The 27,757-nt window shown below is 49.5% G+C and overlaps 2 protein-coding genes and 1 pseudogene across 3 annotated transcripts; all 3 read right to left on the bottom strand.

Moving 5' to 3' along the window:
- Positions 1-1,343: 1,343 nt before the first annotated feature.
- Positions 1,344-13,874, bottom strand: LOC100138645 (primary amine oxidase, liver isozyme). Of its 2 annotated transcripts, none has more exons than XM_010816304.4 (4): positions 12,090-13,874; positions 4,835-5,120; positions 2,459-2,588; positions 1,344-2,218 (listed from the first exon to the last, which is right to left on the bottom strand). In XM_010816304.4, the coding sequence occupies exons 1-4, from the start codon at positions 13,684-13,686 to the stop codon at positions 1,868-1,870; spliced, it is 2,364 nt and encodes a 787-aa protein (XP_010814606.1). In that variant the 5' UTR covers positions 13,687-13,874; the 3' UTR covers positions 1,344-1,867. The 2 variants fall into 2 exon arrangements, with proteins under 2 accessions (XP_010814606.1, XP_010814607.1); XM_010816305.4 differs by having other exon boundaries at positions 12,801-13,874.
- Positions 13,875-16,750: 2,876 nt separating this feature from the next.
- SAO (amine oxidase, copper containing 3) lies at positions 16,751-20,729 on the bottom strand. The gene is given in 4 exon segments (NM_001130764.1): positions 16,751-17,321; positions 18,043-18,172; positions 18,578-18,863; positions 19,083-20,729. Coding segments are annotated over 4 exon segments (2,289 nt in total). The 5' UTR covers positions 20,680-20,729; the 3' UTR covers positions 16,751-17,045.
- A 3,821-nt stretch (positions 20,730-24,550) lies between these two features.
- Positions 24,551-26,073, bottom strand: LOC132343078 (primary amine oxidase, lung isozyme-like; annotated as a pseudogene).
- Between the last annotated feature and the right edge of the window lie 1,684 nt (positions 26,074-27,757).

Here is a 27,757-nt window from a genome sequence, read left to right as displayed (position 1 = left end):
ACAAGTAACAAGGGGAGGGGGAGGAGAAAGAGAAGAAAGGAGAGAGAAGGAGGGAGCTAGGCAGGGTGACAGGGAGTTGAAGGAAGCACCTTATAAGGCCTGGGACACAGGCCTGTGGGGACCCTGTCCTGGGGCTCCAGAGAACAAGTGGTTTGTAGACGCCTCACCATCATATTAAAGACCCAGTCAGTACAGAAGAGGAGCTTTACCCAGTCAGCAAAGACCCAAGAAAGCTTCTGTAGGTACTTAACGTACCTGAACTGTACATTTAAAAATGGCCCAATGAGGGCTTCCCTGGTGGCTCAGTGGTAAAGAATCTGCCTGCCAATGTAGGAGACATGGGTTTGATCCCTGGTGCGTGGACGATCCCACATGCTGCGGGCAACTAAGACTATACGCCACAACTCTTAAGCCTGTGCTCTAGAGCCTGGGAGCCACAACTACCGAGCCCATGTGCTGCAGCTACTGAAGCCTGCGCGCCCTAGAGCCCACACTCTGCAGCAAGAGAAGCTGTCTCTGCAATGAAAAGCCCATGCGCTGCAACTAGAGAGCAGCCCCCGCTCACAACAACTAGAGAAAAACCAGTGCAGCAACAAAGATCCAGCACAGCCAAAAATAAATAATAAAAAAATTTCAGTGGCCAAATGGTACATTTTATGATGTGTGTAAGTATGTTGCACAAAAGTTGAAGTAAAAGTTTTATGCTATGTTATACCAAAAAAATGAAAGGAAAGGGCACAGTTTCTTTGGAAAAGTGCCTGGTGATTCCTCAAAAGGGTAAACACAGAATTACCATTTGTTGTTCAGTCACCCAATCGTGTCTGACTCTTTGCAACCCCATGGATTGCAGCACACCAGGCTTCCCTGCCCTTCACTAGCTCCTGGAGTCTGCTTAGACTCATGTCCATTGAGCCATCCAACCATCTCATCCTCTGTCACCCCTTTATCCTCTTGCCCACAATCTTTCCCAGCATCAGGGCCTTTTCTAATGAGTTGACTCTTTGCATCAGGTAGCCAAAGTATTGGAGCTTCAACTTCAGTCCTTCCAATGAATATTCAGGGTTGATGTCCTTTACCATATGACCTAGCAATTCCGTTCCCTGGTATATGCCCAAGAGAAATGAAGGCATTCACTCACATGAAAACTTGTATACAAATAGCAGCATTATCCATGTTCATAGCAGCATTATCCATCATAACCAAAAAGTGGAAACATAATACGGTCTATTCATACAATGGAATATTATTTGGCCATAAAGTAATGAAGTACTGACTCATGCTACAGCATGGATGTCCCTCAGAAATGCTACTCTGAGGGAAAGAAGCCAACCACAAAAGACCACTCATTGCATGAATCTATTTATATGAAATTCCCAGGATCTAGGTACATTTGTCGCGACAGAAAGGTTTAGTGGTTATGTAGAATTGGGAAGGGGTTGGAGGGAAATAGAAAGGATAGTTAACACAATTTGGAGTTTCTTTGTGGGGTGATGAAAATGTTCTAGAATTAGATAGTAGTCATGGTTATGCAACTTTATGAATATATTAAAACCCATTAAATTGTACATGTTAAAAGCATGAACTTCATGGTATATGAATTATATCTTATTTAAAGAATAAGATTTTAAAAAACTTTAAAAAAGTAGTCTCCTGGGGAAAGTATAGCCATGACTCCAGAATCCTCGCTGGCAATTCCTTTCCTTTCTGTGACAGGAACCCAGCAGGTTGGGGTCTGCAGAACTGAGAAGCTCCTGTCTCAGGCATCACAGATTCAGGGTGCTCCCAGCAGGGAGGGGAGGCATGGAAGGACGATGGGAGAGAGGACCTCGGGGTGTGAGGAGGGAGAAGAGGGCACAGACTCCCCAGCTCAGTGCCCGTCCTCTCCCATCCCCACACTCCCTGGCTCTGGGGCCCCAGTCACATTGCGCATTCCAAGAACCACCTGGTTGTGGGAGAAGCCTCCATGGGAGAAGGCAGGGAGGTCAGGGACACAGGCAGGAGCCTGGGACAGGCAAGCCAGGGGGTTGACCTCACAGGACCCAGCATCCTGGCCTTCCCGGAAGTAGATGGAGTCAGCAGAATCCATGGAGGGCTCCTGGTCAAAGAAGTTGTAGGGTCGCAAGAAGAAGCCCACACCGTTCCCCACCGTCACCGTGTTGGGAATGTCCTCTGCATGTGGGATGTGCAGGAAACCGGCTGTCACCCAGGCCACCAAGTCCTAGTGGGGGAAGAAGGAGGATCATGAGGCCTGGTGCTGCTAAGGACACTTTTGCCTCCCACAGTGGCCTCATACAGAAGGACTGAGCTCATCAGCCAGGAAAAATGTGAAATCATAACACTTTCTTCCTTAGTGAGTCCTACAGACGCCTGGAGGATTCTGACTTGGAAGAGAGTGAGGAGGCTCATGCTTGCTCCCTCTGCCTCCTCCCTCACCCCCACAGGCCCCCTCTCGACTCACTTGCCCAGCAATGGTCTCATTGTTGATGAAGTCACTGAAGTCCAGGGTGGGGCTCCAGGGGTCATTCAAATTATAGATGCTGGTGCTGCTGGGCTCCCCCTCCTTCCGCTGGGTCACGGCCAGCTGGTACCTGCAGGGGGTTTGGATTAGACCCACAAGATCATCGACCCATCCTGCTGCCTGAAGCTGCACTGAGGAGAGGACACAAAGGGGAAAGGAGCACAGAGGTCTTAGGGTGTCCAGCCTCTTTATCATCCTCTGTCCACTTCCCACTCTCTCTCTCACAAAGTTCCTGCATGTGTTCAATATCATGTATTTCAAACATCTACTAGCCCATCGTTCAGACTTCAGGTGGGACTGTGGCTCACGCCTCCATGCACATGGGACTCTGGGCCTGCATGCATAGGCACAGACATGGCCTGATTCCCATCTTAGGTCAATTTCAGTATCTCATGTACCTGGATTTTAGGGAGGACTCCCTCAGAGATATGCTCCTTTCTTCCTCTTTTCTTCCCTCCTTCAACCTTTTTTTTTGGTATTGGAGTATAGTCAATTAACAATGTTGTGATAGTCTCAGGTGGACAGCAAAAGGACTCGGTCACACATATTCATGTATCCATTCTCCCCCAAACTCCCGTCCCATTCAGGTTGCCACATAACACTGAGCAAACTTCTTTGTGCTACACAGTGGGATCTCGTTGGTTATCCATTTTATTTTTTTTATTTTTGGCTGCATGGGGTCTTTGCTGCTGTGAGCCCAGGCTTTTTCTAGTTGCAGGGAGCGGGGACTAGTCTTCGTTGTGCAGCACGGGCTCTAGGCATGAGGGCTTCAGTAGTGGCGGCTCAGAGGTCTAGAGTGCTGGCTCAGTAGTTGTGATGAATGGGCTCAGTTGCCCTGCAGCATGTGGGAATCTTAGCTCCCTGACCAGGGATTGAGCCTATGTCCCCTGCATTGGCAGGTGGATTCTTAGCCACTGGACCGCCAAGGAAGCCCAATTTTAAGTATAGCTGCATGTATATGTCGATCCCAAACTCCCCAACTATCCCTTCCCCTCACCCTTCCTTCCTGGCAACTATAAGTTTGTTCTCTGTGAGTCTGTTTCTATTTTGTAAAGAAGTTCATTTGTATAATTTTTTTTTTTTTAAGATTCGAATATAAGGGATGTCATACGATATTTCTCCTTCTCTGTCCGACTTACTTCACTCAGTATGACAATCTGTAGGTTCATTCATGTTGCTGCAAGTGTCCTCCACCCTACCAATGCCCCTACCCCTGTTTCATTGAGAGATAAATGACCACTGGTGGTTAAATTTCATACATTTTATGTTAGGGTGTTCTTCCAAGGTACTTAAAGAAATCTGATTCAACTAGGTTGAGCATACTCCTTAAATTATTATTTTATGTGGCTGGGTTTCAACTGACCTTCTCCTTCTGAGGAGCTGAAGCCATTACTTCTTGTAATGGCTGAGTAATAGTTCATTGTGTATGTGTACCATATGTTCTTTATCCATTCCTCTGTTGATGGACATTTAGGCTGTTTCCATGTCTTAACTGTAAACAGTACTGTAAAGAGTGCTGCAATGAACACTGGATACTTTTAGGACACATGTATACATGAACACATGTATACTTTTCGATCATGTTTTCTCTGGGTATATGTCCAGGAGTGGGATTGCAGGACCATATGGTAGTTCTATTTTTTAGTGTTTAAGGAATGTCCGTACTACGTTCTCCATAGTGGCTGTGCCAATTTACACTCCCACAAGTAGTATAGGGGGTGTTCTCTTCTCACCACACCCTCTCCAGCATTTGTTTACAGACTTTTTAATAACTATTTTGACTCAATCTTTTTTTATATGTTTTTTTTTTAATGTGGACCATTTTTTAAAAGTCTACTGAGTTTGTTATAATCTTGCTTCTGTTTCATGTTTTGGCTTTTTGGCCACGAGAAATATGGGATCTTAGCTCCCTGACCAGGGATCAAACCCACAACCCCTGCACTGGAAGGTGAAGTCTTAACCCCTGGACTGCCAGGGAAGTCTCTCCTCTCCAACCTTGATTATGAGCATTTTAAACATACAGAAAACTTGAAAGAGTATAGTGAACACCCACATACCCACCTCATAGATTCTACTGATGCCTTAAACGTTTTTTTCCATTTAATTCAGTATCTATCTTTCCATTCATCCATTCACCCAGTAGGCTTCAATTTGAGCAGCCTAAGATTGTGGCTGTACGAATGCATGTGTGTGAGAATGTGCGGTTGTGAGTGTGTACACACTCCCATAGGAGGTGGGGAACCTGGGTTCCCAGCAACACGTAGCCTTTTGTACCATCCACCTCCCCCAATGCCTCCCTTACATCCCATCGCTCACCTTGCCCAGCTGAAGGCTCTCTCCATGGAGCTGTTCTGGGGCAGCGGCCCCCCAGCAAAGCTGACGGTCTGGATGCGGTAGCCCCGAGGGTGCCCCCACTTGTTGCTCTGGTTGCTGGCCAGGTACAGGTAGCGAGGGGAGGGCCCTCCCAGGGGGAAGGCAGCCTGCTCCTCGGTCTCCAGCTGCTTCCGGGTCACCTGCAGCCTCTGTATCTGGTGCTCGGGGCTCCAGGGTACCACCATGGGGACAAAAGCCATGTCTTCAGCCCAGACCCAATTCTCCAGTCCTGCGGAAGTGGAGTGGGGAGAAGGGAGGAGCAAGAGCTAGTCAGGCAGCCACACTGCCCCCTCTGGAGTCTGCCTGCTCCTGGCTTCAGAGTAGGAGCCAAAGACAAGGCCAGACTGAGCGTGTCCCTTGCTTCCTTCCCCTCTCCCCAGAATGTCCTTGATCCAGAGATTTGGAGAAGGTTTTCCTTCTGGACGTCATCTCTGGTAATAACCCCAGATGCCCTACGACTGAGTTTCCATTGACCTTCTCCTTCTGAGGAGCTGAAGGTAGGGTAGTTTACCTGAGGTTGGAGCAGTCTAGCAGGCGATGTGCAGAGTCAGGTTCTTTCTGACCTGAGGAAAAGGTCTGCATATCATATCTGAAGCTCCATCATTAGAACTGCTCTCTCATGAACATAATCACAGCAGTAGCTCAATTTACTGAACTTGCAGGAGTTCTACACAGGCAGTGTGCTGAGGGCTTTACATGGATTGATGCTTTACTTACACAACAACCCATTTTATGGATGGGACAACTGAGGCTTAGATGTGCCCCGGTTTGTCACCAAGGGCACGTGGTTAGTTTCATGGGAATGCCGGAGACCTAGGTCTCAGTCTGGTCCTACACTGACTATACATGAGTACCCAGAGGAAACCAACATCAAGTGGCTCCACCACCCATGGCCAGCAGACATGCAGGCCAGCGGGAGGAAAGTCAGCCCCCAGGCCCAACACCGCTGGAGCTCAGTGGTGTTTTCTATTGTTTTGGGTTTGGCACAGAATTAGGCACAGTATGTTGCCTACATATTTGTTTTAAACGAATTTACTGGAGTCCAGCTAGGTTCCACATTAGGAGTCAACTTAAGTGATCTGAGACCAAAGAACAGTAAACCAAAACATGCCGGAAGCTCCCTCCATACCTTCAAAAGATTAGAGAGAGCAGAGACTGATTAAGCAAAGCCTCAGTTTCCTCTTGTGAATTACTGCTCTTAGTCCACACTCCACATTGTTTGCTTATGTGTGTGTTAGTTGCTCAGTCATTTCTGACTGTTTGTGAGTCCATGGACTGTAGGTCTCCAAGCTCCTCTGTCTATGAAATTTTCCAGGCAAGAATACTGGAATGGGTAAGCATTCCCTTCTCTAGGGGATCTTCCCAACCCAGGGATCGAACCAGAGTCTCCTGCCTTGCAGTCAGATTCTGTACCATCTGAGCCACCGGTGAAGCCTTTCTACTTATAGATGATAACTACAGGCCAAGAGTTCTCTTTTCTGGTACAGCCGTACAAGCAAACTCATATGGATAATACTAACAATAATAGCTAATACTTTTCCATGCGTATCAGGCACCATTACATGTGCTTTAAGGTTTGCCATAGAGACTTCTCAAGTGGTCCAGTGGCTAAGACTCAAGCTCCCAATGCAGGGGGCCCAGGTTTGATCCCTGGTCAGGGAACTAGATACACATGAATCAACTAAGAACTCACATGCAACCTGGTGCTGCCAAATAGATAAGTAAATACATAAATATTTTTCAGCCTGGATGGCAGGAAGCTTGAGGGAGAATGGATACAAGTATATGTATGGCTGAGTCCCTTTGCTATCTACCTGAAACTATCACAACACTATTAATCAGTTATTCTCCAATAAAAAGTTTGTTTGTTTGTTTGTCTTTAAAAAGGATTTCCCTGTCCAATCGGGGGACATGGGTTCAATTCCTAGTCTGGGAAAATTCCACATGCCTTGGGGAAACTAAGCCCGTGCACCTCAACTACTGTGTCTGCACTCTAGAGTCTGTGCTCTGCAACAAGAGAAACCACCACAGTGAGAAGCCTAGGCACTGCAGCTAGAGAAACCCCACACACAGCAACAGACACAGCATAGCCACAAATAGACAAGTACATACATTTTTTAAAAAAGAGTTGTCCTAGTTTGGATGTAGAGATAAAGAGAGACATGTGTGTCAGAATACATACATATATTTTCTAGTTAAGTCCAATAAGTGACCCTGAAAGCAATGACATCCCAGGAATAATGAGCATATCTGCTCCCCAGATCTTGATTTCTAAATACTATTCTCCAATAAAAGAAACCAGAGATTCTTGGAGAAGTGGTTGAATCAAGGGTTAGAAGAGGGAAAATACGAGATGGAATAGAAACATATTGTGGTGCCAGAGAGTAAAGAAGTGCTCAAAAAAGGAGGGAGTCATGTCAGCAGGACACAGAAACCAACCTGAAGGCCCTCCCAATGACCAAAGCTGGAACAATTTAGGGAAAAAAATAAACGGTAGTAGGGGGTTCTAACCCTTAGAATAAAATATCCATGAGTTCATACAGTTATGAATAAATAATTATATATAGAAATAAAATGGAGGGACAACACTTTCTTATGGAAAATTCCAATGAATAAATGTATAAAGAAAAAGAGAAAAATGTAAATGACACAGTAATAATCACTGTTGCAGGAAAAATCCACCAATAGTTGCTAATATTCGTAGGCAAGAGTTTGAGAAGAAAGAGCTTGAGAAGAAAAGAAATAGTACATTTGCACAGCATCAAAAATTTACCCCAAATATTTGTTAACTGCAAGTGGAAAAACAGTAACTTTTGCAATGAGGTAGCTGGAAAATACCACCTTAACCAACTGCTTGAGTCCCCCATCACTGGTGATAAGACATAAGGACATGATGTATCCCATGATACGATGCTCTGAGAAGGGTGTAATGTCATTCCTGTGGTTTTCTTACCCAAGAAACTCCATGAAAACAAAAACACAAGCTCAATCTAATACTGAGACAGTATCAGAGAAAACCCAATGAAAGACATTCTACAAAATGATTGACTAGTATCTTCTAAAGTGTCAGTTCCTGGGACTTCACTGTGGTCCAGTGGTTAAGCCTTACAATGCAGGGGATGTGGGTTTGATTTCTGGTTGGGGGAATCAAAAATCCCATCTAATATCTCATGTGCTGTGGGGCAAGGAAGCCTACGCACCACAACTACGGAGCCCTCATGTCCTAGAGTGCCTGGCACAACAAGAGAGCCTGTGGGCTGCAAAAAAGATCCTGCTTGATGCAGTGATGATCCCACGTACTGCAACTAAGACTGGACGCAGCCAAACAGATAAATAATAGGAACTGCTGCAGATTGAAGAAGACGACAAAGAGATAGGACATCTAAGCGCAATGTGGGATGCTGGTTTAGATCCTGAAACAGAGAAAGGAAATCAGTGGAAGAACTGATAACATTTTCATCAGGTCTGCCATTTATAATATCGTAATCATGTTAATTTCCTGGGTTTGACTGTCCTGTGTTTATGTAAGATGTTAACATTAAGGGGAGTCAATGAAGGATGTATGGCAACTCTTTATAATGTCTGCAATTTTTCTGTAAGTCTAAAGACATGGAACAGACTGGTTCCAAATAGGAAAAGGAGTATGTCAAGGTTGTATATTGTCACCCTACTTATTTAACTTATATGCAGAGTACATCATGAGAAATGCTGGGCTGGAAGAAGCACAAGCTGGAATCAAGATTGCCAGGAGAAATATCAATAACCTCAGATATACAGATGACACCACCCTTATGGCAGAACGTGAAGAGGAACTAAAAAGCCTCTTGATGAAAGTAAAAGAGGAGAGTGAAAAAGTTGGCTTTAAGCTCACATTCAGAAAACGAGGATCATGGTCCCATCACCTCATGGGAAATAGATGGGGAAACAGTGGAAACAGTGTCAGACTTCATTTTTTTAGACTCCAAAATCCTGCAGATGGTGATTGCAGCCATGAAATTAAAAGACGCTTACTCCTTGGAAGGAAAGTTATGACCAACCTAGATGGCATATTCAAAAGCAGAGACATTACTTTGCCAACAAAGGTCTGTCTAGTCAAGGCTATGGTTTTTCCAGTAGTCATGTATGGATGTGAGAGTTGGACTGTGAAGAAAGCTGAGTGCCAAAGAATTGATGGTTTTTAACTGTGGTGTTGGAGAAGACTCTTGAGAGTCCCTTGGACTGCAAGGAGATCCAACCAGTCCATTCTAAAGGAGATCAGTCCTGGGTGTTCTTTGGAAGGAATGATGCTAAAGCTGGAACTCCAAAAAAAAAATAAAGCTGGAACTCCAATACTTTGGCCACCTCATGCGAAGAGTTGACTCATTGGAAAAGACTCTGATGCTGGGAGGGATTGGGGGCAGGAGGAGAAGGGGACGACAGAGGATGAGATGGCTGGATGGCATCACCGACTTGATGGACCTGAGTTTGAGTGAACTCCGGGAGTTGGTGATGGACAGGGAGGCCCGGTGTGCTGAGATTCATGGGGTCGCAAAGAGTCGGACATGACTGAACAACTGAACTGAACTGAAAGTTATTTCAGGGACTTCCCTGGTGGTCCAGTGGTTAAGAATTCATCTTCCACTGCATAGGATGCAGGTTTGAGCCCTGGTCAAGGAGCTAAAACTTGACATGCCCTGGGGCATCTAAGCCCAAGGGCCACAACTAGCTGAGCCCTCACGTTCTAGAGCCTGCTCTCCACAACAAGAGAAGCTCGTGAGCCGCAACTAGAGAAAGCCCAGCCCTGTTGATGAAGAGACCATGCTCTGCAGTGAAGGCCCAGCTCAGCCAAAACCAAAAAAGTTATTTCAAAAGAAAAAATGTTTTCAAATAGTCACTAATCCTCACAACAATCTTATGAGAAATGCACCGTTAAACCATTTTACACTTGAGTAAACTGAGATACAAAGAGGATAAGTATAAAGATCTTTCTCTCAGGGTGTGGAGAAAAGGGAACCTTCTTAAGTTGTTAGTAGGAATGTAAATTGGTGCAGCCACCAAGGAGAACAGTATGGAGGTTCCTCAGAAAAGTAAAGATAGAGTTGCCATGTGATCCAGAAATTCCACTTCTGGGCCTGGGAGAAAACTGTAATTCAAAAAAATACATGCACCCCAAAGTTCATAGCCACAGTATTTATGATAGCCAAGACCTAGAAGCAACCTAAGTGCAACAACTGATGATTAGATTAAGAAGATGTGAGACATACATATACACAGTAGAAGTGGCTAGTGACTACCATATTGAACAGAATAAAAGAATAGAAAAAAGCATTTCCCAACAAATGCTGGAGAGGGAACCCTCCTACACTAAAACCTAAAAATAGAGTTACTATATGATCCAGCAATCCCACTCCTGGGCATATATTCAGACAAAACTATAATTTGAAAAGATACATGTACCCCTATGTTCATAAACAGCAGTATTTACAATAGTCAACACATGGAAACAACCTAACTGTCCAGTGACAGGTGAATGGATAAAGCTAATGTAATACATATACACCATGGAATATTACTGAGCCATAAAAAAGAACAAATGAGGGTCAGTTGAACTGAGGTGAATGAACCTATAGCCTGTTATACAGAGTGAAGTAAACCAGAATGAGAAAACCAAATATTGTATATTAACACATATATATCAAATCTAGAAAAATGGTAGCGGTGAACATATTTGCAGGGCAGGAATGGAGACATAAACGTAGAGAACTGACTTGTGGACACAGCGAGGGAAGGAGAGGGTGGGACGAATTCAGAGTGTAGCACTGAAATACTTTGTGTAAAATAACTAATGGGAAGCTCCTGTATAATGCAGGGAGCTCAGCCAGGTGCTCTGTGATGACCTAGAGGGGTGGGATGGGAAAGAGTGGGAGGGAGACTCATGAGGGAGGGGATACATACATGTATACACACACACGCGCTTATGGCTGATTCACATTGTCGAACGGCAGAAACTAACACAACGTTGTTAAGAAATTATCTTCCAATTAAAAAATTTCATAAATAATAAAATGCAGCACAAATTGACATATCTATGAAACAGAAACAGATTTACAGCTATAGAAACAGATTTGTGGTTGCTGTGGGGGAGGGATGATTGGGAGTTTGAGGTTAGCAGACATAAACTACTATATATAGAATGGATAAACAACAAAGACCTACTGCATAGCACAGAGAACTGTATTCAATATCCTGAGATAAACCATAATGGAAAATAATATGAAATATATATATATATGTGTATGTATAACTGAATCACTTTGCTGCATAGCAGAAATTAACACAACATAGTAAATCAACTAAACTTCAATTAAAAAAAAAAAAAAAACAGTTGCTCTCACATTTTCCAGGAGCTCTTCATGTGGTCCCTACTCCTCCATTATAACCTAAGCCTCCTGAAAGCAGAGATGTGGTTTCTTTTGTTAAACTGTTTTAGTGCAGTGCTTGGCACAAATATGCATTCAGTAAATATTTGTTGTTTGCATGAGTGTAATATGTTGTTATGTGAGAAATTACAACTGAGAAAATATATGTACATTATGATTGAAAAATTTCAGTAAAAATCTATACCAGTATATCTTACCATGGGGCTTCCCAGGTGGCTCAGTAGTAAAGAACCCACCTGCCAATGCAGTAGACGTGGGTTCCATCCCTGGGTTGGGAAGACCCCCTGGAGAAGGAAATGCAACCCACTCCAGTACTCTTGCCTCCTCCCATGGACAGAGGAGCCTGGTGGGCTACTGTCCATGGGGTCGCAGAGTTGGTCACGACTGAGCAACTAAACCACCACTGTGTAGTATCCTATGTAGCACACACCATGATATAGTCTAGAACTGCAGGTGCACAGTTTGAAAAAGGAAAGAATTATTTTTTTAAGCATGAGGGAATAACTATCTAAGGTTGAAAATCTCTGAGGAGTTCGATGACTTTCATATTTATTCATATTTACATCTTTAATGTTTCAAAGAGATTTTTATTCTCTTTGGCCTCCCAACAAGCAGGATATTAGCACCCTGACCAGGGATGGAACCCTGCCTCCTGCAGTGGAAATGTGGAGTCTTAACCACTGGACAACCAAGGAACTGGCACAATGAAAACTTTTAAATCTAGGCTTAAGACTTCTGACTCTTGTATTGGAATCGTTGCCTCTGCCAGCATGTCTTACCTCCCACATCCAGATCCACCTTGTAGTGGGCACTGTGGGTGTGGACAGTGCCCAGTGTGTTCTCCCGGACCTGGTTTCCATATCTTCGGGCAGCACCAAAGAGAAACACTGAGCTGATGTAGCCTGTGGCATGGAATTTGACTTCTATGGCCCCATTGGGGTGGAAGACCATATCCCACACATAGTCATAATTAAGCATCGTGGACACAGACCTGAAGACCAGCACTGTCTCCACAACACCCCCAAAATAGTGGGAATGAAAATCTGAGTGGTGTCGCCTTAGGGGCAGGCCATTGTTCTCCTCAAACACACAAAAGGCGTCTTGTAGTGTCTTGGGGGCTTGGGACTCCAGAAGGAAGTGCCAGTCCACGTAGGTAGCCAGATAGGGACAGTCCACCCCACGGCTCAGGGGCGTGGAAAAGTACCCCAAACCAAAGTTGGCATCTGCATACCGGCCTCTCAAGGCAAAAGGAGAATTTCCACCATAGATGGCCAAGGCCTCCTGGACACTGACTTCATACGCAATTCTCTCCCCCTGGAAGCGGATGTCAAAGATCCTAGGACCACTGAAACCTCCGAGGCCAAAGGAGAAAGTCCACAATGAGGAGGACACTCGATTGCCCTGGACCCTGAAGCGGGGCCCCTGAGGATGGAACTGCAGAGGGGGAGCCAGACCTGGGGGCACCTGGGACTTCAGGGACCAGGACCCACCTGTGCCATTGTCTGGGATCACCACCACATTCACCTGGCCAGCCTCAAACTGCTCCTCCAGCTGGGCCAGACTCTCATAGTAGCGGCCTTGAAAGAACACCTTCTGGATGGTCCACTGGGCAGGGTCCAGAGCCTTGTGATCTACCAGCAGCTCCAACCCCACAGGGTGCAGGAAGAACCCAGCCCCAGAAATGTTGTAGTAGAGGCCAAACCACGTGGCCCTGTCCCCTGACTGCACTCCACGAGGAGCTGAGTTCATGGTCACCAGTTTCTGTCCTCCTTGTTTGTAGGAGCAGCAGTGGTGCAGGACACCAGCAGCCTGGGGCAGCTCTCTGTTGAAGATCATCTGGTCTATGTCCAGGTACTCTCGGAGAAGCACGGGGCGTCGGTAATAGGGCAGGGGGCCCCCATGACGCTCCACGGTCACATCCCGCATGTAGGAGGGCTGGGGCAGCGGCCCCACCACCAGCTCAGTCACATTGGGCTGGGGTTGTTTGCCAAAGAAGACAATGGCCAGTGCCTCCCGGGCAGGTGGGGGGCTCCCCCTGTCCAGGTGGGCCAGGGCTGCAGCCTTGGGGGGCAGCTGAAGTTCTACCGAGAAGACACAGTTGTCTGAGGGTCGGGCCTGGGCTGCATCCACCAGGTCTGGCCCCAGCTGCTGAGTCAGGAAGCTCATCACAGCTGTCAGCTCTTCTCGGCTCAGGTCTGCAAACAGCTGGCTCTGGTCAGGGTGTGTCCAGGGCTGGTCACTGGGGGATCCGGAGGGGCAGCGGGGAGGCAGGCTGGGATGACATTGCTTCCCAACTCCCTCCTCACTCCCAGCACCACCTTCCTCCCTACCCATCGCCAGAAGAGTCCACAAGGACAGAAAAATGAAGATGAACATCTCTAAAACTCCTGGTTGTCCTCAGCCTCTTCAATCGGAATGCAGAATGCAAGATAGACAGACAGTACCTGGGTGCTCAATGCCTCTTTCAGTCTCTGGAGGTTCCTGGCTCTCGGTGGTCCTTCTGGGTGATGGCATGATGGGTAAATTCAAGACAAGCAGCCAAGGAGAGAAGGTTGGCAGGGAGTGGAAGTTGGGGGCAGGCAATGGTCAAACCAGGCTCAGGAGGTGGGACTGAGGTAGAAACCTGGACTTTAAGTGGTCCACGTCAGCCTCTGTCTTCCTGTTCCAAATCAAACACTCAGGTTCAAGGTTGGGGCACAAAGTGGAGGAGGGCTGGGTTTGGGAGACACAGCCGGAGGGAGGAGAGGAAGATGTGACGGGAGCAGAAAGGGACCGTCCTTGGGCTTCTCTCCTCATGCAGATGCAGCTTTTCTCCTGGCTACCTGGCTGCAAGCCAAACACACCTGAGCACAACCCTCCAGCAGGATTCGCTCCTTCCTTCCTCTAGTCTGGGAAGCCCTCATCACTGTATTCTGCTTCCCCATCACCAGAATCCTACAGGCACCCACAGGAGCCTGGAGAATCATCCTGAGAACACAAAGCACCAGGGAGGAGCCGGGGAACTGAGGGGCTGAGCCAGTTCAACATATTGGAGGCCCTGAGCTCCCCGAGTCACTGGAGGGAAACATTTGAGGGGTGGAACCAGTAGCAAACTAGAGGGAGTTGGGAGCTGCAGTAATGTAAGAAAGACTCTCTCCCTGTCCCACGAGCAGGACTGGTGGATCATCACAGGTCAGGGTCCCTGGAACCCTGGCTGTGAACTTGCACCCTGGGCCAAGTTATAAATGCATCCAGCTGTCACGGGCCCTCTCTCCCGACTAAGGTCTTTCTCTCTGTTCTTTAGAACCTAGCTTCTCTCCAGCTCATGGACTCATCTCCATCCACTGTTGACCCAGCAGTGAACCTGGGCTTGAAGCAGGACAGAAAGGAGCAGAAGCTTCTGTGCTGTGTGTGCCCCCTGGATGTGACTCCCTCAGGTCAGAAGCTGAGCAGCATCTGAAATCTATTTCCTGTCCTTCACCTCCCAGCCCTGCCTGGGCTTCCAGCAGGTAGAAGTCACCCCTCCCCATTGCTTCTCATTCCCCGTCTTTGAAGAGAGACAGACAGAGAGAGTGAGTGAGAGATGCAAAAGAGAAATTGACTGAGGTTTAACATTTTTCTTGTATATGTACAGACAAGAGGAGGCAAAGGGATCACCAAAGGCCACACCCATTTTTCTGGATTCAAACACTTGAGAAAATTGAGCCCCCAAGCCCATGTCTCAACTCACTTTAGCTTTCCCTACCCTACCCCTTCCTAAAACACAAGTTAGTTTAAAGAACAGAGTCAAATTTTGTTGGGCCCATTTATTATTTGAATAATAATAAATGAATATTAATACAGTCATATGGTTCAAAATTCAAAATTTTCAAAAGGGTTTATACTACTAAACCTCCCATTGCCTCCCACCTGAGTCCCCACCTCCTGGTTCCTCTCCACAGCAGCAACCAGTGTTACCCATGTCTTCTGAATACACATTTCTAAGATATGAAAAATATGTATTTGTGTGATCCTTCCCTGTAGAACACAAGTAGAGGTGTCCTATACACACTTCTGTGCTTTTTCTTGTTCACTGCATTATGATTCCCTATAAAGAGATATAATTACTTTTACAGCTGCATAGTATTGCTTTTTAAGAGTGTATCAGAATTTATTTAATCAGTCTTCTAGGGACACAAGTTCTACTGCTTCCCATCTCTGGTTATTTGCAGAGACAACCCAAATCCAGTCTGCCACCACCCAGCTGTCCATAGGAACAGCCTGTGTGGAGGCTCCACCCCCAGAAACCCTGGCTTATTTGCATGCTTACATATGATTGAACAGCACCTGGCCCCATGGTGCGAGTGCATGGTCTTCCTGTTTTGCCTGCCCCACCTCCCCTGTTGGCTAACCCTGGTACTGAGGGCACTGGTCACACATACACCTGACACAAAATGACCACTCTTCATTAGCACTGCACCCACAAAGCTATCTAAAGTGCTACCTAGAGCTTTTGCTGTCTCCATGACCAGCTTCTGCCAGAGGATGCAAGATCCAAGGCAGATCTATACAAATGGGCAGAAAGAACTGTGAAGAGACCCTCTGCCCCAGGACTGGGGGAAGGGGAAGCTCCCAGACACAGGGAGCCAGAAGGGGACTGTCCTCTCAAGCTAGCTGTCCCTTGCATTTTGAGACTTCCACAGGCCTGGAGCCAGGAGAGGAGACCAGAGTTGACAAATGAGAACTGGGGGAAATCTGCTCAGAGCAGAAAGGGAAATCCCAGAAAATAAGAACAGGTAAGAAAGGACAGGAGGTCTGGCTCAGTCTCTTGTGGGGTCCCTGGGTCCTGGTATGCACAAGGTTTTGTTTGAGCCCTCCAAATGTCTCTGGCGGGTATGGGGTTTGATTCTAAATGTGATTTCACCCCTCCTACCATCTCATTGGAAGGACTGATGCTGAAGCTGAAACTCCACTATTTAGTCAACTGATGTGAAGAACTGACTCATTGGAAAAGACCCTGATGCTGGGAAAGATTGAAGGCAGGAGGAGAAGGGGACGACAGAGGATGAGATGGTTGGATGGCATCACTGACTCAATGGACATGAGTTTGAGCAGGCTCTGGGAGTTGGTGATGGACAGGGAGGCCTGGTGTGCTGCTGTCCATGGTGTCTCAAGGAGTCGGACATGACTGAGGGACTGAACTGAACTGAACTGAAGAACACGAGGGGTTAAACAAGAAGGAAGAGAGAGAGAGAGAAAGGACTAGAATGAGAGGAAAGATGGGCCAAAGAGCTCCTTCCAGCTGGACTCCTGGATTCACCTGGCAGGAGCCCTGCCCGGGGCACCTAGGCGGCCATCCCCATAGAGAGCCCCCATCCTCCCCTCCCAAGTGAGGACTGGGGAGTCTCAAGAAAGATCTGGCATGGCCTAAAATGATTTGAGAAACCCAGAGGCAAAATAAGTAGAAAACAAACAAAAAAAATTGCCGAAGTTAAGTCTTCCGGAAAGGTTTAATCATCATTCTAGACTCCCAGTTGGCCATTCCTTTTCTCTCTGCGATAGGAATGCAGCAGGTCAGGAGTCAACAGAGTTGAGAAGCCCATGGGTCAGGCAGCACAGGCTATGGATACTTCCAGCAGGGTTGAGGAGGCAAGGGCAGAAGATGGGAGAGGGAGGAACCTGGGGTGGGAGCTGGGAGAAACTCAGTGCCCAGCCCCTCCCCTCTCCACACTCCCTTGTCTTTGGGTCCTAGACACATTCCTCGCCCCAAGGACCACCTAGTACTCAGGGTAGCCCCCGTGGGAGAAGACAGGGAGGTCAGGGGCACAGGTAGCAGCCTGGGGCAGGCAAGCCAGGGGGTTGATCTCACAGGACCCAGCATCCTGGCCTTCCCGGAAGTAGATGGAGTCAGCAGAATCCATGGAGGGCTCCTGGTCAAAGAAGTTGTAGGGTCTCAAGAAGAAGCCCACACCGTTCCCCACCGTCACCGTGTTGGGAATATCCTCTGCATGTGGGATGTGCAGGAAACCGGCTGTCACCCAGGCCACCAAGTCCTAGTGGGGTAGAAACAGAGTCATGACTCCTGGCACTGCTAAGGACACTTGCCTCCCCCAGGATTCACTTTGGGAGCCCAGCTTCAAACAAGAGAGTTTGAAGTCTTTAACGTTTTTCCTACTAGCCCAGAAATCAAAGCATAAAGAATCAATTTCACATTGGGAGCAATACCAGAACCCCTTGCCAGCCTACAGTCTCCATCTCTGACTTTCCCTGTCACATCGCCATCAGTCTATACATGGGAGGGGAATAATGCAACCTACAGGTTACTTCAGCACCTCCCCCGACTCTGGGGCTATTCCCAAACTAACTGAGAGAAGGAAAATGGAAGAGGGAAGATGAGGCATTGAGAGGCAAAAAAGGCTGACATTTAGAAATCAGTCTTTAGTGTGAAGCCAAAAACAGAGATGTTGATATAAGCGATGTTATCTTCTGTGGTCACTCGAGCCCTCCTGAATCCTGCAGCCCTTAAAGGACTCAGTCCACAGAGCTGAGGCTGAGACTGAGACTGAGAGGGCTGCTACCTCTTGAGGGTCTGCAGATGAACTCCCAGCTTAGGAAGTTTCCTTCCACAGGTAAGGAGCAGATCCATAAGACCACAAAAGCAGGAGTCAGCTCAGCCCTTCAGGTGATCACCGGTTTTCAGGCCCCACTGCCAAGGGAAGGTGGGGCTGATCTCTGTGCCCCCCACCCCTCCCTCTTCTCCCACAGTTAGCTGACCTTTCCAGCAATGGTCTCATTGTTGATGAAGTCAGAAAAGTCCACGGTGGGAGTCCAGGGGTCATTCTGATTGAAGACGCTGGAGCTGCTGGGCTCTGTCTCCTTCCTCTGGGTTATGGCCAGCTGGTACCTAGAGATGCTCTGGTCAGGGGTCCATGGTCACTGTCCCTGTCCCTGTCCTGCTTCCTGATCATCATGGAAGGGAGCTGAGTCCATGGACCTCAGGTTTCCCCTCTCATCTATAGTCACTCAATGTCACCCTGGAAGTTGTCAGTAGCTCAACATCTTTCCATGTCTACCTGTTGATCCCTTGCAATTTAACAGCATGACCCAACCAAAACAGAAAAGACTTTTCCCACCTGGGCTCTAGCATTCCCAGGGGGCTGTGTATCCACTGTTGGCCTTTTGATACCCAAGAAATAAGTTTTGTACTCTTAGCTCACCTGGTGTAGAATTTGAACTGGATTTCCAATTGCCCCTCCCAACATGCTCTTCTCATCTCATCCACCCCCCTCCAACAACACACCCCACCCACCTCCCCCAGCTGAAGGCTCTCTCCATGGGGCTGTTCTGGGGCATCGGCCCCCCAGCAAAGCTGACGGTCTGGATGCGATAGCCGCGAGGGTGCCCCCACTTGTTGCTCTGCTTGCTGGCCAGGTACAGGTAGCGAGGGGAAGCCCCTCCCAGGGGGAAGGCAGCCTGCTCCTCGGTCTCCAGCTGCTTCCGGGTCACCTGCAGCCTCTGTATCTGGTGCTCAGGGCTCCAGGGTATCGCCGTGGGGACAAAAGCCATATCCTCAGCCCAGACCCAGTTTTCCAGTCCTGGGGGTGGGGGGCAGTGCAAAGGGGGAGAGGAGGAGGGAGGGCTGGTCAGGCAGCTGCCCTGCCCCTCTGGACTCTGCCTGCACCTGGCTTCAGAGTTGGGGTCAAAGAGAAGACCAGACTGAGTGTGTCCCCTGCTTCCCTCCCCTCTCACCCAAAGATGCCTCCAATCTTTCAGCCCCCTCTACTGAAATCGTTGCCTCCCTTAGGGTGTCTTACCTCCCACGTCCAGATCCACCTTGTAGTGGGCACTGTGGGTGTGGACGGGGCCCAGCGTGTGTTCCCCAACCTGGTTTCCGTATCTTCGGGCAGCACCAAAGAGGAACGCTGAGCTGATGTAGCCCGTGGCATGCAATTTGACTTCTATGGCCCCATTGGGGTAGAAGACCATATCCCACACATAGTCATAGTTGAGCATCGTGGACACAGACCTGAAGACCAGCACTGTCTGTGCAACGCCCCCAAAATAGTGGGAAAGAAAATCTGAGTGGTGTCGCCTCAGGGGCAGGCCCTTGTTCTGCTCAAACACACAAAAGGCATCATGTAGTGTCTTGGGGGTTTGGGACTCCACAACGAAGTGCCAGTCCATGTAGGTGGCCAGGTAAGGGCAGTCTACGCCACGAATCAGGGGTGTGGCGAAGTAACCCATGCCAAAGCCACTATCCATATAGCGAGTGAGCATTGCTGCTGGAGTATTCCCACCGTAGACAGCACCAGCCTCTTGCAGGCTGATCTCATAAGCCAGCCGTTCTCCCTGGAATCGAACGTCAAAGACCCTAGGACCACTGAAAGCTCCGAGGCCAAAGGAGAAAGTCCACAATGAGGAGGCCACTCGATTGCCCTGGACACTGAAGCGGGGGCCCTGAGGATGGAACTGCAGAGGGGGAGTTGGACCCGGAGGCACCTGGGACTTCAGGGACCAGAACCCACCTGTGCCATCGTCTGGGATCACCACCACATTCACCTGGCCAGCCTCAAACTGCTCCTCCAGTTGGGCCAGATTTTCATAGTAGCGGCCTTGAAAGAACACCTTCTGGACGGTCCAATCGGCAGGGTCCAGAGCCTTATGGTCTACCAGAAGCTCCAACCCCACGGGGTGCAGGTAAGGCCCACCCTTTGTGATGTTATAGTAGATGCCAAACCAAGTGGACCTATCACCTGACTGCACTCCACGGGGAGCTGAGTTCATGGTCAACAGTTTCTGTCCTCCTTGTTTGTAGGAGCAGCAGTGGTGCAGGACACCAGCAGCCTGGGGCAGCTCTCTGTTGAAGATCATCTGGTCTATGTCCAGGTACTCTCGGAGAAGCACGGGGCGTCGGTAATAGGGCAGGGGGCCGCCATGACGCTCCACGGTCACATCCCGCATGTAGGAGGGCTGGGGCAGCGGCCCCACTACCAGCTCAGTCACATTGGGCTGGGGTTGTCCGCCAAAGAAGACGATGGCCAGTGCCTCCCGGGCAGGTGGGGGGCTCCCCCTGTCCAGGTGGGCCAGGGCTGCAGCCTTGGGGGGCAGCTGAAGTTCTACCGAGAAGACACAGTTGTCTGAGGGTCGGGCCTGGGCTGCATCCACCAGGTCTGGCCCCAGCTGCTGAGTCAGGAAGCTCATCACAGTTGTCAGCTCTTCTCGGCTCAGGTCTGCAAACAGCTGGCTCTGGTCAGGGTGTGTCCAGGGCTGGTCACTAGGGGATCTGGAGGGGCAGCGGGGAGGCAGGCTGGGATGACATTGCTTCCCAACTCCCTCCTCACTCCCAACACCACCTTCCTCCCTGCCCATCACCAGAAGAGTCCACAAGGACAGAAAAATGAAGATGAACATCGCTAAAACTCTTGACTCTTCAGGCTCTTGAATCAGAATGCAACATGCAAGATAGACACACGGACAGACAGAACGGGTTGCACGATGCCTCCTTAGTGTCTGGAAGTTTCTGGCTCTGGGTGGTGCTTCTGGACAGTGGCATGATGGGTACATTCAAGACAAGCAGCCAAAGGCAGAGGGTTGGCAGGGAGTGGAGGCTGGGGTGGGGGCAGTGGTTAACTCAGTTCGGGAAATAGGGCTGAGTTTCAAATCTGCATTTTAACTGGCCCACGTCATTTTAACTGGCCCTCTGTCTTCTTGTTCCAAATCAAACACTCAGGTTCAAGGTTGGGGCACAAAGTGGGTGAGGGCTGGGTTTGTGAGACACAGCTGGAGGGAGGAGAGGAAGATGTGACGGGGGCAGAAAGGAACTGTCCTTGGGCTCTTCCTTCCTGCTCCAGGCCCAAACTTTCTCCTGGCTACCTGGCTGTAAGCAAATCACACCTGAGCACAACCCTCCAGCAGGATTTGCTCCTTCCTTCCTCTAGACTGGGAAGCCCTCGTCACTGTCCTCTGATCCCCCATCACCAGAATCCTACAGGCACCCACAGGAGCCTGCAGAGTCATGCTGAGACACATGCTGAGAAACTGGGGGACTAATGTCTGAGCCAGTTCAACATCCTGGAGGCCCTGAGCTCCCTGAGTCACTGGAGGGGATCAGGCAGTGGGGGGAGCAGTCATAGTGTAAGAGAGACCCCCTCCTTACCCCATGAGCGGGCCTGATGGACCATCACAGGTCACGGTGCCCGGAACCCTGGCTGTGAACTTAACCTAGCTGTCCACAACCCTCATCCCCAGGAAACCCTTTTCCAGAATATTGTAGAAGCAAAGAGCAAAGCCATCTCTGTTGTCAGGCAGGTGATGTGGCGGAGACACCATCTTCTGTGCAGCCAGGTCCTGACAGGACCAGAAGAAACTGAGGGTTCCAAAGATGGGACATGCTTCCCTGGTGACCTGGGGGAGAATCCTTTCCAACATACACACCTCCAAGACCACTTCCCCCGAAAGGCACCTTAGATGACCTTGCAGACAGAGTATGTTTGCCTGGAGGAGAATAGACAGTACATTCCAGCCAAAAGGATCAGAACATGCAAAGGTACAGACTTGAAACAGCCTGGGCATGGGTCAGAAATGGCCAAGGTCAGCGTACTGGGTGTGAGGTGGAGACAGGAGTTGGTGGGACAGCAAAAGAGATCAGGTCAGGAAGCCTTGTGCAGTGTGTGAGTCTTAAGCAAAGTAGGCATTGCAGAAAGACAGAAATCTGGGAACATGTGAAACCAGGGAAATCAACCCCACAAAAGTCAGGTTCTCCAGATACCAGCTGCTTCTGCAACCAGCTCTATTTTGATATGCAAATCCACATATGGGTCATTTTGTGACCAACCTGGGTCCTAGACTCTTACATCAATAGAACTGATAAGAGGCTGGTGAAGTAAATCAAGTGAGAGTTAACTGGTACTCAAGGTGCAGCAGGAAGGAGCAAGAACAAAACACAGGTTCCCTGCTTGCCCTCTGTGGACTGGTTCCTTCAGTGGAGTAAGAGTGGGGGCAGATCTGTAGAGCGGGCCCCAGGACTGGCTTAGGTGGTCCGCCCAACTGCTTGTCGTGCTGTGTGCAGGGATCGTGCCCAATACACTGCTTTTGCTTTTGGCAGCTCAGAAGTGGCAGTACACTTGTGTTCTTTCTGTATCTTATGGTTCATGATTGCCCCAGCTGCTGGTCCATGCCGGTATGTTTAATGCCTTACAGTTTCCCTGTATTCTGTTGCTTGAGGAGACATTTGTCCATGTGCCAGTGCAAGCACCCCAGTCAAGGGTCTTCAGCCCCAGTCTCTGAAATTGAAACGGTTCATGCGGACTTTGTAATAAGAGGAGCAAAATCTAAGGGCATATCCAGCCCTGGCCACAAGGCCAGCCTCTCCAGGCCAAGAACTTCATTCTGGATCTTTTGTAAGCGATGGCCTCTTCTCCTTGGTAAGAACACATCATCAAGAGCATGGATAATGCTTTCCCTGTGCTTGGGAAAACTAATCCCAACCAGTGTGACCAAGCACAGGTCAAGAAGAGCCACTCTGCTGGGGTATCCTAGGTCTCCTGGGGAAGGTGGGTAATGCTCAGGGAGCGGGAGGGAGAGATTCTGCCTGACCTGCTGGAGGAACTGATATAGAAGAAGGTGCCCCCTGCCCACCTCCTCTAAGTGTCCTGCTGACACATCGCTTCCTCTGATGTCCTTTCATCGTAGGCTTCACAATCATCGTGTCAGCCAGCCTAAAAGAAAAAAGGAGTCTCATTTGGAGAATTACTAGAAGACACGACCTATTGCCCCCACTGGGTCTTATTTCCCTTTAGACAAACTTGACCCCAGCCTCTGTGAATATGCTCAAGGTGAGTTGTCCTGGGACCCAGAGCCCATCTCCAGCCCCCAGATCTGGGCTCCAGGTAGCGGTGCCTGAGCTGAGCTTCTGCTCAGAGGCCTGGTCCAGCAGCGGAAAGACATGCAGGTCACTACACTCTGATCTGCAATCTGGGGACACAGCTCTGACTGTGGTTCTGAGCAGGGCTTGGCTGTGTTACAGACAGAGACTGTGACACCGGACGGGAGGCAAAGGGCCAGACTGGGGCCGGTGACCTGGAGAACAAGAGGAAGGGAAGGTCTGAGCAATGTGGTGGGTGGAGTTGACAGGACTCGGTGTCTGATTGGCTGGGTGCGTGGGTGAAAAGGGCACAGTGACTTAGGCGACACAAAGACACAGTGTCCATTCGGTGACTTGGTAATATATGGACTTTTCTTTTTTTGGTCCCACACTGCAAGTTGTAGGACCCTAGTTCCCCAACCATGCTTGGACCCCGTGATGGCTGCAGCAGAAGGGAGGGGCCCTAACCCCTGGACCACCAAGGAATTTCCTCTAACCAGTGACCTGAGTGGGTGAGGGCTTTCCTCATCAGAAGGACCTACAAGAAGAACAGCAAGGTTAAGGGGGAAACCAATAAGTTGAGGTTGAGGTGCTCCTGGGAAGCCCCAGCACAGATGTCCAGGAAAAGAACCATTGTCTCTATGGGATTCCGGGGATGGGAGAACAGCTTCTAGGCTAGAAATTGAGATTTAGGTTGAACAACAAGAAGTAATCATTAAAGATAGGAGAGCCTGCATTCACCCAGGGAGGACTGTACAGAGGGGAGAGAGGAGGGCCAGGGCCAAAGGCCAGAAAATGCCCAGGTGTGGGGCTGAGCAGGCTGGTTGGTGGAGCAGAAGCAAAGGAGTCAGCACAGGAGCCAGAGAAGAAGCCAGCATGCCCTCGGAGGGGTCAGAATGTGAGGAGGTCACAACAGGCAAGAGTTTTCATTACAGACTAGTCAGAGCGGACCAATGCCACCCAGAGGTCCAGAAAGTAGTGGCCAGAAGGGCTGTGGCTTCTGCATCAGCAGAGGGAGGGGAATGGGATGAGGAGGGACTCAAAGGGAGGGGAAGCTGACCCTGGAAAGGGAGAGCTCTCCTTGGAGGAGGGCGCCTGGAAGGAACAGACCCAGGGAAGACACCCCCCAGGAGAGGCAGGGCCCTGGATTCGACTTAAGTGAGATGAGTTAAGAGCCAATTAAAAGGGAAATATTTACAGTTCAGAGAGAGGAGTGGATAACTGAGAGAGAACCTTCTGGAGGGGGCCAGGAGCAGTGGGTTTCCCTTAAAACAGGTGAAGAGTCTGTAGAGATAATGAACTCATTTTCACTGCCAAATCCAGTCAAAGATGCTGTCTGGGAGAGCCAAGAAACCTTTTTTTTTGTTTGTTAGGGATTTAATTTTCTCCCATCCCACCATGCTCTGTATAAAGTTTACAAGGATCATCTAAGCAATTATCTAAGGAATTTGACTTGAATGGTCCCATTGGAGTGAACGATCACATCCCACACATAGTCATAGTTGAATAAGGTCAACACAGATCTGAAGACCAGCACTGTCTCCACAAAGATCCCCAAAATAGTGAGAAAACACATCTGAGTGGTGTCACCTTAGGGGCAGGCCCTTGTTCTGCTCAAACATGCAAAGGGCATCATGTAGGGTCCTGGTGGCTTGGGACTCCAGAAGGAAGTGCCAGTCCACAGAGGTGGCCAGATAGGGGCAGTTGATGCCACGGGTCAGGGGGGTGGCAAACTTGCCCATGCCAAAGTCTCCATCCATGTAGCGGCTCACCATTGCAACTGGGGTATTCCCACCATAGACACCAGGATCTCTTGCAGGCTGGTCTCATAAGCTAGCTGTTCTCCTTGGAATCGAACATCAAAGATCCTAGAACCGCTGAAAGCTCCGAGGCCAAAGGAGAAAGTCCACAAAGAGGAGGACACTCGAAGCGGGCACCCTGAGGATGGAACTGCAGAGGGGGAGCCAGACCTGGGGGCACCTGGGACTTCAGGGACCAGGACCCACCTGTGCCATTGTCTGGGATCACCACCACATTCACCTGGCCAGCCTCAACTGCTCCTCCAGCTGGGCCAGACTCTTATAGTAGCGACCTTGAAAGAACACCTTCTGGATGGTCCACTGGGCAGGGTCCAGAGCCTTGTGATGTATCAGCAGCTCCAACCCCATAGGGTGGAGGTAGATCCCAGCCCCAGAAATGTTGTAGTAGAGGCCAAACCACGTGGCCCTGTCCCCTGACTGGATGCCGTGGGGAGCTGCGGTCAAGATGACCAGGTTCCTTCCTCCTTGGTTGTAGGAGCAGCAGTGGTGCAGGACACCAGCAGCCTGGGGCAGCTCTCTGTCGAAGATCAACCGGTCTATGTCCTGGTACTCTCGGATAAGAAAGGGACGTCGGTAATACGGCAGGGGGCCCCCATGACGCTCCACGGTCACAACCCACATGTAGGAGAGCTGGGGCAGAGGCCCCACCACCAGCTCAGTCACACTAGGCTGGGGTTGTCCGCCAAAGAAGACAATGGCCAGTGCCTCCCAGGCAGGTGGGGGGCTCCCCCTGTCCAGGTGGGCCAGGGCTGCAGCCTTGGGGGGCAGCTGAAGTTCTACCGAGAAGACACAGTTGTCTGAGGGTCGGGCCTGGCGTGCATCCACCAGGCCTGGCCCCAGCTTCTGAGTCAGGAAGCTCATCACAGCTGTCAGCTCTTCTTGGCTCAGGTCTGCAAACAGCTGGCTCTGGTCAGGGTGTGTCCAGGGCTGGTCACTAGGGGATCTGGAGGGGCAGCGGGGAGGCAGGCTGGGATGACATTGCTTCCCAACTCCCTCCTCACTCCCAACACCACCTTCCTCCCTGCCCATCACCAGAAGAGTCCACAAGGGCAGAAAAATGAAGATGAACATCGCTAAAGCTCTGGCTGTCTTCAGGCTCATGATTTGGAGTGCAGCATGCATGATGGACAGACCGACAGGACTGGGTGCACAGTGCCTCCTTCAGCGTCTGTAGGTTCCTGTCTTTGACTTGTGCTCGGGTCTACGCGTTATATGTACACTAAGGACAAACAGCCGAGGAAAGAGGAGTGGCAGTGGTTGGAGGTTGGGGCGGGGCAGTGATCAGGCCAGGCTCAGAAGATGCAGCTGAGGTTATAACCTGAATTTTAAGTGGCCCATGTCAGCCTCTGTCCTCCTGTTTCAAATCAAACACTCAGCTTCACTGTTGGGGAACAAAATGGGGGAGGGATGCGTGTGGGAGACACAGCTGGAGGGAGGAAGCGGTAGAAGTGATGGGTCCCGGGGCTCTTTTTCCACTCTCTCGATGGAACCTTGCTCCTTGCTACATGGCTGCAAGCAAAACTCCCCTGTGTTCAGCCATCCAGCCAGATTCCATCTTCCTTCCTCTAGTCCATGAAGCCCTCTGATGAGGGCTCCCATGCAGCAACCAGAACCCTAATGGCATGCATAGGAGCCTGGAGAGTCATGCTGAGAACGCCAATCACCTGTGGGGAGCTGAGGGGCTGAAGAGCTGAGCCAAGTCAACATCTTGGAAGTCCTGAACTCCTGGAGTCACTACAGGAAAGCCTGAGAGAGTGAATCCATTCAGGAGCTGGAGGGGGTGGGAAGTTGCAGCTTACAGAGACCCCCACCCCTTGAGCAGAACTGAAGGACCACATCAGATGTCAGGGTGCATAATACCCTGGCTGTGAATTTAACCTAGCTGTCCGCAACCTTCATCCCCAGGAAACCCTTTTCCAGAATGCTGCAGAAGCAGAGAGCAAAGCTATCTCCATTGTCAGGCAGGTGATGTGAGCTAGACACCATCTTCTGTTCAGCCAGATCCTGAGGGAACCAGGAGAGACTGAGGTTCCAGAGATGGGACATGCTTCCCTGGTGAACTGGGGGAAAGTCCTTTCCAACCTGGACTTGTCCAAGACCACTTTCCCCAGAAGTCAGCTTAGATGACCTTGCAGACAGAGTATGTTTGCTGGAGGAGAATGGACAGTACATCGCAGCCAAAAGGATCAGAAGGTGCAAAGGTACAGAACCTGAAGCACCTGGCATGGGCAGGAAATGGCCAAGCTCAGTGCATTGGGTGTGAGGTGGAGACAGGAGTTGGTGGGACAGCAGAAGAGATCAGGTCAGGAGGGCTTGTGCAGTGTGTGGGTCTTAAGGAAAGTAGGCATTGCAGAAAGATAGAAATCTAGGCACTGTGAAATCAGAGAAATCAACCTCAGAAAGGTCAGGTTCTCCAGATACCCGCTGCTCCTGCAACCAGCTCTATTTTGATATGCAAATTCCACACACGGGTCATTTTGTGACCAACCTGGGGCCTCAGACTCTTACATCAATTGTATTAATAAGAGGCCGGTGAAGTAAATCAAGTGAGAGTTAACTGGTACTCGAGCTGCAGCAGGAAGGAGCAAGAACAAAACACAGGTTCCCTTGCTTGCCCTCTGTGGCCTGGTTCCTTCAGTGGAGTAAGAGTGGGGGCAGATCCGTGGAGCGGACTGAGGGCTGGCTTCGGTGGTCTGCCCACCCCTTTGGTGGTGCTGTGTGCAGGGGTCACGCCCAACCCTGCTCTTCTCCTTTCACCTCAGAAGCAGCAATACATTTCTGTGTTTTTGTGTCTCATTGTTCATAA

Source organism: Bos taurus, chromosome 19 (assembly GCF_002263795.3).
Source record: "Bos taurus isolate L1 Dominette 01449 registration number 42190680 breed Hereford chromosome 19, ARS-UCD2.0, whole genome shotgun sequence".
NCBI classification, from domain to species: Eukaryota; Metazoa; Chordata; class Mammalia; order Artiodactyla; family Bovidae; genus Bos; species Bos taurus.
The sequence above is the reverse complement of the archived record's forward strand: the minus strand, read 5'-3'. Positions and strand labels throughout refer to the sequence as shown.

Coding starts and splice junctions, on each gene's coding strand:
- LOC100138645 (XM_010816304.4), bottom strand. CDS start 13,686: ATGTTCATCTTCATTTTTCTGTCCTTGTGGACTCTTCTGGCGATGGGT. Junction 5,121..12,089: donor GGTGGATCTGGATGTGGGAG/GTAAGACATGCT, acceptor CCACTTCCGCAG/GACTGGAGAATTGGGTCTGG. Junction 2,219..2,458: donor ATGAGACCATTGCTGGGCAA/GTGAGTCGAGAG, acceptor TTCCCCCACTAG/GACTTGGTGGCCTGGGTGAC.